Consider the following 7785-nt stretch of genomic DNA (forward strand, 5'->3'; position numbering starts at 1 on the left):
GTGTCCCGTCCACTAGATTATACGTCACCCAAGAAGCGTCACCTGAAAGACTCACATCGCCTGCTGCTGACTAGTGGGTAACGGAGTTTAGAAACCAACGAAAACAATGTCATAAAAATGTACAGACAATATTTATAGACTTAGACCTGAATATGAGTATGTACATTATAAACTAGAAAAGTAATTGTTTAAAAAAAACCTAGCTAAGCCAATGTTGACAATATAATCTCAATTGGCTTCCATGAGAGTGCAGCACTATTTACATAGGTCCATTATCTTCAACACTTACTGTTGTGAAGGGTTATGGCACGCCTGCATACATGCTACTAATTGCCTCCAATTACCAAAGGCCACACCTGTTCCCACTCCCTTAATCACCTCTCCTCTGCATTTTTCACTCCTGTTTCCCCATATAAGCATTATGATTCTTCCTGAGCACTAGTAGTCTGTCATGCTTGGTGTTGCCATAGTAATCTGTCATGCTTGGTGTTGCCATAGTAATCCGTCACTCTTGGTGTTGCCATAGTAATCTGCCACGCTTGGTGTTGCCATAGTAATCCGTCACTCTTGGTGTTGCCATAGTAATCCGTCACTCTTGGTGTTGCCATAGTAATCTGCCACGCTTGGTGTTGCCATAGTAATCCGTCATGCTTGTTGGCGTCATAGTAATAGTTAATGCTTAGTGTTGCCATAGTATTGGGTCATGCTTGATTATGCCATAGTAATGTGTCATACCCCATAATGAGGACCTAAAAAAGGCATATTTTAAAACAACATAAATACCTTATTTACATAAGTATTCAGAACCTTTGCTATGAGACTCACAACTGAGCTCAGGTGCATCCTGTTTCCATTGATCATCCTTGAGATGTTTCTACAACTTGATTGGATTCCACCTGTGGTAAATTGAATTGATTGGACATGATTTGGAAAGACACACCCCTGTCTATATAAGGTCCCACAGTTGACAGTTCAGCAAAAAACAAAACAAAACAACAACAAAAAACAAACAAGCCATGAGGTCGAGGGGATTGTGTCGAATGTGTCGAAGCACAGATGTGGGGAAGGGTAAAAAAAAAATGTCTGCAGCATTGAAGGTCCTTAACAACAAAGTGGCCTCCATCATTCTTAAATGGAAGAAGTTTGGAACCACCAAGACTTCCTAGAGCCGAGAACATTGTCAAATCTGTATACTTGGACTTTAATTTAGCTTTTCTAGTATTAGTAGCCATTTTATAAGTTCAACATTTGCAAAACAACCAGTTTTCAAAGTTTCTGATTTTTGCAATGTTACGTAGATGGAAAAAAAGCTGTCCTTGAAACAGTCTTGATATGTTTGTCAAAAGAGAGATCAGCATGGTCAAATAATAATAATCACAGTAGTTGTCGTGGGTGCAACAAGACAGCACCTCAGGAGAAGCGTTTTGTTGTTAGGAGCTCTCCTCAAACAATAGCATGGCATTTTTTTTTCAGTAATAGCTACTGTAAATTGGACAGTGAAGGTATATTAACAAGAATTTAAGCTTTCAGCCGAAATAAGACACTTATATGTACCGGCATTTGTTGTTTCTCTAAAATCTGCGATCGTGACACAAGGCGCTGCATGATTTACAACTGTCCCGTTATTATTTACAATGACGGCCTACCAAAAGGCCTTCTGCAGGGATGGGGGCTGGGATTAAAAATAAATTAAATAAAAATATAGGACAAAACACATCACGACAAGAGAGACACCACAAAACTACATAGAGACCTAAGAACAACATAGCAAGGCAGCAGCACATGACAACACAGCATGGTAGCAACACCACATGACAGCAAAATGGTAGCAGCACAAAACACGGTACAAACATTATTGGGCACAGACAACAGCACATAGGCAAGAAGGTAGAGACAACAATACATCACGCGAAGCAGCCACAACTGTCAGTAAGAGTGTCTAGCTGCTTGTTGCAGCTCGTTCCCGTTGCTAGCTGCAGCGAACTGAAAAGATGAGCGACCCAGGGATGTGTGTGCTTTGGGAACCTTTAACAGAATGTTACTTGCAGAACGGGTGTTGTATGTGGAGGATGAGGGCTGCAGTAGGTATGTCAGATAGGAGAGAGTGAGGCCTAAGAGGGTTTTATAACTACGCATCAACCAGTGTGTCTTGCGACTGGTATACAGAGCTTACAGAGGAGTATAGAGTGTAGGGATGTGTCCTATAAGGAGCATGGTGGCAAATCTGATGGCCGAATGGTAAAAAACATCTAGCCGCTTGAGAGCGCCCTTACCTGTCGATCTATAAATTATGTCTCTGTAATCTAGCATGGGTAGGATGGTCATCTGAATCAGGGTTAGTTTGGCAGCTGGGGTGAAAGAGGAGCGATTACAATAGACGAAACCAAATCTAGATTTAACTTTAGCCTGCAGCTTTGATATGTGTTGAGAGAAGGACAGTGTACCGTCTAGCCACATTCAGAAGTACTTGTATGAGGTGACTACATCAAGCTCTAAACCCTCAGAGGTAGTAATCACACCTGTGGGGAGAGGGGCATTCTTCGTACCAAACCACATGACCTTTGTTTTGGAGGTGTTCAGAACAAGGTTAAGGGTAGAGAAAGCTTGTTGGACATTAAGAAAGCTTTGTTGTAGAGTGTTTAACACAAAATCCGGGGAGGGGCCAGCTGAGTAGAAGACTATCATCTGCATAAAAAAGGGTGAGAGAGCATTCTACTGCCTGAGCTTTGTTGTTGATGTAAATTGAGAAGAGTGTGGGGCCTAGGATTGAGCCTTGGGGTACTCCCTTGGTGACAGGCAGTGACAGAGACAGCAGATGTTCTGACTTTATACATTTCACTCTTTGAGAGCAGTAGTTAGCAAACCAGGCCAAAGATCCCTCAGAGACACCAATACTCCTTAGCCGGCCAACAAGAATGGAATGGTCTACCGTATCAAAAGCTTTGGCCAAGTCAATAGAAATAGCAGCACAACATTGCTTAGAATCAAGGGCAATGGTGACATCATTTAGAACCTTTAAAGTTGCAGTAACATATTGCATGTAGATGTATATAATGAACAGACTAGGTCTATACTGCTCCTACATGGTGTAACAATACATCATGTAGATGTATATAATGACCAGACTAGGTCTATACTGCTCCTGCATGGTGTAACAATACATCATGGAGATGTATATAATGAACAGACTAGGTCTATACTGCTCCTACATGGTGTAACAATACATCATGTAGATGTATATAATGACCTATTGGTGTTCAACAGTTAATTTTTTTCAAACACAATATGTTGCATTAATCAAATCCTTTTTTACAATCAACACCTGAGTTTTCTCTGACATGGTGGAATAATGCTAATGGGAATATTCACGAGGTGGTGAATGTTTTTCATGTCAACAACTTAATGGCATCAGAACTACGTCATCACATTTTCATACACCTTTTAGCTTGATGAATCGTACACAAATGAATTAAATGAATCTACATTCAAGAGATTAAGGTTAAAACAAACAAATGCAACTTCCAATAAATCTACTTAATTATTTACATTTTGAAATATCCCAAAAATCATAAAATGAACATCTAAGGCGTGATACTATCCAATCAATCAAAGTTCCCAATCAAAACAAAATGTTAATATCAGGTTTTATATATGATCATGGTCTCGATAAAAAATGTAAAAGTAAATCTATTCTTTTTTTCCGAAAGCTTTCATACATACAATTTGGTTTAGTGTGGCATAAACAAAAACACATTCTCAATCAAAAACATAAGTCAGAACACAGCCTCTCTATTCTCTCATGTGATTTCAGGTCCTCGAACTGGGAAAATGTCTTTCCACATTGAGAGCAGTGGTATGTCTTCTCCTCCTGTGTATGTATTCTTTCGTGCTTATTCAGATGCCTTAACCGGGTAAAACTCTTTTCACACTGGGAGCAGTGGTAGGCCTTATCCCCTCCTGTGTGTTCTCTCATGCTGGTTCAGGTTTCCGAACTGGGTAAAACTCTTTTCACACTGGGAGCAGTGGTAGGCCTTATCCCCTCCTGTGTGTGTTCTCTCATGCTGGTTCAGGTTTCCGAACTGGGTAAAACTCTTTCCACACAAGGAGCAGTGGTAGGGCTTTTCACGCGTGTGTATCCACTCATGCTTTTTCAGGCTCCCCCACCGGGTAAAACTCTTTTCACAATAGGAACAGTGGTAAGGCTTGTCTCCTGTGTGTGCCCTCTCATGTGTTCTCAGTTGCCCTAACCGGGTAAAACTCTTTCTACAGTGGGAACAATGATAAAGCTTCTCTCCTGTGTGTGCCCTTTCATGCGTTCTTAGGTGCCCTAACCGGGTAAAACTCTTTCCACAGTGGGAACAATGATAAAGCTTCTCTCCTGTGTGCGCCCTCTCATGTGTTCTCAGGTTCCCTAACCGGGTAAAACTCTTTCCACAGTGGGAACAGTTATATGGCTTCTCTCCTGTGTGCGCCCTCTCATGCGTTCTCAGGTGCCATAAACTGATAAATATTTTTCTACACTGGGAGCAGTGGTAGGCCTTCTCTGCTGAGTGTGTTTTCTCGTGTTTTTTCAGGCTACCTGAATGGGTAAAACTCTGTCCACATTGGGAACAGTGATGAGGCTTCACTCCAGAGTGTATTCGCTCAGGTATTTTCAGGTAATATAAACGGGTAAAACCCTTGCCACACTGGAAGCAGTGGTGAGGATTTTCTCCTGTGTGTATTCTCTTATGTCGTTTCAGGCTGTCTATCTGGCAAAACCTCTTCCCAAAGTCTGAGCGGTGGTTAGGCTTTTCTCCTGTGTGTGTTCTCCCATGCTCTTTTAGTGCCCATAACCTCTTACAACTCTTTCCACAATGGGAGGTGTGGTGTCGCCCAGCTGGTTTGGGCGTCTCTGGTTCCCCTGAAGGACTCTTCCCGCTGTCAGAGTGAGAGTCTGACCTCTCTCCTGCCAAATACAAACAGAGTATTTGGTTAAACAGCCCTAACTGAAACCACCACATGATTCAACTATGAGGTTTAATCCAGACTAGATCCCTCATAAAATGGTACATTTGGATCTTGAATGCTGAATGGTTGATAGCTGTTAGTTAATCACGATGATCCACAGGTAATGCCTGTTGACAGTTCCATTCTACACATCCCATCAGCCCAGCCAGGCAATTTATAAACTAAGCTCCACTCTGAAAAAATATTTTGACATTATTACCCCTTAGCTTCTAGTCTCCAACTCAATCATCAAGTTTACTGACAACACAACAGTGGTAGACCTGATTACCAGCAACAATGACACAGCTTAAAGGGAGCAGTGGTAGGCCTTATCCCCTCCTTATCCCCACCTCTTCAAGGAATACCTAGGATAGGATAAGTAATCCTTCTCACCACCCCCCTTAATGATTTAGATGCACTATTGTAAAGTGGCTGTTCCACTGGATGTCAGAAGGTGAATTCACCAATTTGTAAGTCGCTCTGGATAAGAGCGTCTGCTAAATGACTTAAATGTAAATGTAAATGTTAAAGGGAGGTGGTGACAATGAGACAGCTTAAAGGGAGGTGGTGAGGGCCCTGGCGGAGTGGTGCCAGGAATATAACCTCTCCCTCAACGTCAATAAAACTAAGGAGCCGATCGTGGACTTCAGGAGACAGCAGAGAGAACATGCCCCTATCATATCGACGGGCCACAGTCAAAAGTTAAGTTCCTCTACTTGCACATCACCGACAACCTAAAATGGTTCATTCACAAAGACAGTGTGGTGAAGAAGGCGCAAAAGCACCTCTTCAACCTCAGGAGGCTAAAGACCCTATAAAACTCTGACAAACTTCTACAGATGCACCATCGAGAGCATCCTGCTGGGCTGTATCACCGCCTGGTACGGCAATTGCACCGTTTGCAATCGCAGTGCTCTCCAGAGGGTGGTGCGGTCAGCCCAACACATTACCAGGGGGCACACAGCCCTCCAGGACATCTACAGCACCTGGTGTCACAGGAAGGCCAAGAAGATCATCAAGGATCCCGAGCCACAGCATGTTCACCCTTCTACCATCAAGAAGGCGGCGGCATTACAGCTGCATCAAAGCTGGGACAGACACACTGAAAAACAGCTTCTATCTCCATGCCATCAGAGAGTTAAATACTCACCACTAGCAGGCCTCCTACCAATACCCTGCCCTGAACTTAGTCACTGTTACTAGCTGGCTACCACCCGATACTCTACTCTGCACCATAGAGACTGCTGCCCTATGTACATAGTCATTGAACACTGGTCACTTTAATAATATTTACATAGTGTTTTACCCACTTCATATGTATATACTGTATTCTAGTTATGGCTCATCCTATATAACTAATGCTGTACCCACCTTTTTTATTCAGATACTGTCCATAAACACCATTATATATATTTATATTCTGGACTCTGGCAATTGCTCGTTCTGATAGTTCTTAATTTCTTTCTTCAAATGTTTTGGATTTGTGTGTATTGTTTGGTTTTAACGTTTTGCTGGGTATTACTGCTCTCTCTCTCTCTTCAAATGTTTTGTATTTTTCTGTATTGTTTGGTATTAGGTTTTGCTAGGTATTACTGCTCTCTCTCTCTCTCTCCTCCTCTCTCTTCAAATGTTTTGGATTTGTGCGTATTGTTTGGTATTAGGTTTTGCTAGGTATTACTGCTCTCTCTCTCTCTCCTCCTCTCTCTTCAAATGTTTTGGATTTGTGCGTATTGTTTGGTATTAGGTTTTGCTAGGTATTACTGCTCTCTCTCTCTCTCCTCCTCTCTCTTCAAATGTTTTGGATTTGTGCGTATTGTTTGGTATTAGGTTTTGCTAGGTATTACTGCACTGTTGGAGCTGGAAACACAAGCATTTCTACACCTGGGATAACATCTGCTAATATGTATATGTGATCAATAAAATATGTGGAGAATGCCTTTTCAAAGCCACACAGTTCAACAACAGCAGTGTTTGTGCCCATGTTTTTAAGACAGTACTCACTGGTGTTCATTAAATCTCCAGTCTCCTCTAATGTGACAATCTCCCCCTCCTTCAATTCCAAAACGTATTTGTCAGTCATCCTCCCCCTCCTCCTTTCACTACAAAAACTGCATCCTCCTCTTCTTCTTTCACATGAACATCCTCCTCTTTCACTCTGAAAGCTTCTTCCTCTTCTTTCACTGAAATGTCTACTGAAACAGCCTCATCCTCTACTTCTTGTTTAACAGCCTCCTCTCCAGCTTCTTCCTCCGCCCAGCATGCCTTCTCTTCTTCAGCAGGGTGCAAGTAACTCAGTGAACTCGTGGTCGAGGATGTCACTTAGCTAGCTAGTTAGAATTAGCGACGAGCCTAGTGCTACTGCCAATTTAACAAGCCAGCTAGCTAACGAACAGCAACAGCGTACATATGACAGTAAATGGGGTAACTAGTAGATACGACAGAAGTGGGTTTAAAGTTGAAACACAGTGGCTGACCGTCACTGAAAGTGTCTAAAGGGCTCAAATGTTTCGGCTATGTTGGCTAGCAAGCTAACGAGATGGCTGATAAGAGCAGCGTCTGCTTCTTCTTTGGTATTATGGCGGTCTGCAAACAAATGCTATGTCGCCACCTACTGTATGGCTGTGTATCAGCCTACTCTGTAGTATGAATTCTTTACACTGAAATAAAAAAGACCTAGCAACTAATCCTACACCCGTTAAAAACTCATCACTATTCCACTACTTTGGCCATATATGATCCTACACCAGGACAGCAGCCTGGGAGGACGGGACACTATCGCTCAAAACACCTTATAAC

The 7785-nt window shown here is 42.3% G+C and overlaps 1 protein-coding gene across 1 annotated transcript; it reads right to left on the reverse strand.

The window, feature by feature from the left end:
- Nucleotides 1-3099: 3099 nt before the first annotated feature.
- Nucleotides 3100-7553, reverse strand: LOC135532654 (zinc finger protein 239-like). The gene is made up of 2 exons (XM_064960123.1): nt 6991-7553; nt 3100-4948 (listed from the first exon to the last, which is right to left on the reverse strand). The coding sequence occupies exons 1-2, from the start codon at nt 7067-7069 to the stop codon at nt 3948-3950; spliced, it is 1080 nt and encodes a 359-aa protein (XP_064816195.1). The 5' UTR covers nt 7070-7553; the 3' UTR covers nt 3100-3947.
- Nucleotides 7554-7785: the final 232 nt, after the last annotated feature.

This window comes from Oncorhynchus masou, chromosome 5 (assembly GCF_036934945.1).
Source record: "Oncorhynchus masou masou isolate Uvic2021 chromosome 5, UVic_Omas_1.1, whole genome shotgun sequence".
Classification (NCBI taxonomy): Eukaryota; Metazoa; Chordata; class Actinopteri; order Salmoniformes; family Salmonidae; genus Oncorhynchus; species Oncorhynchus masou.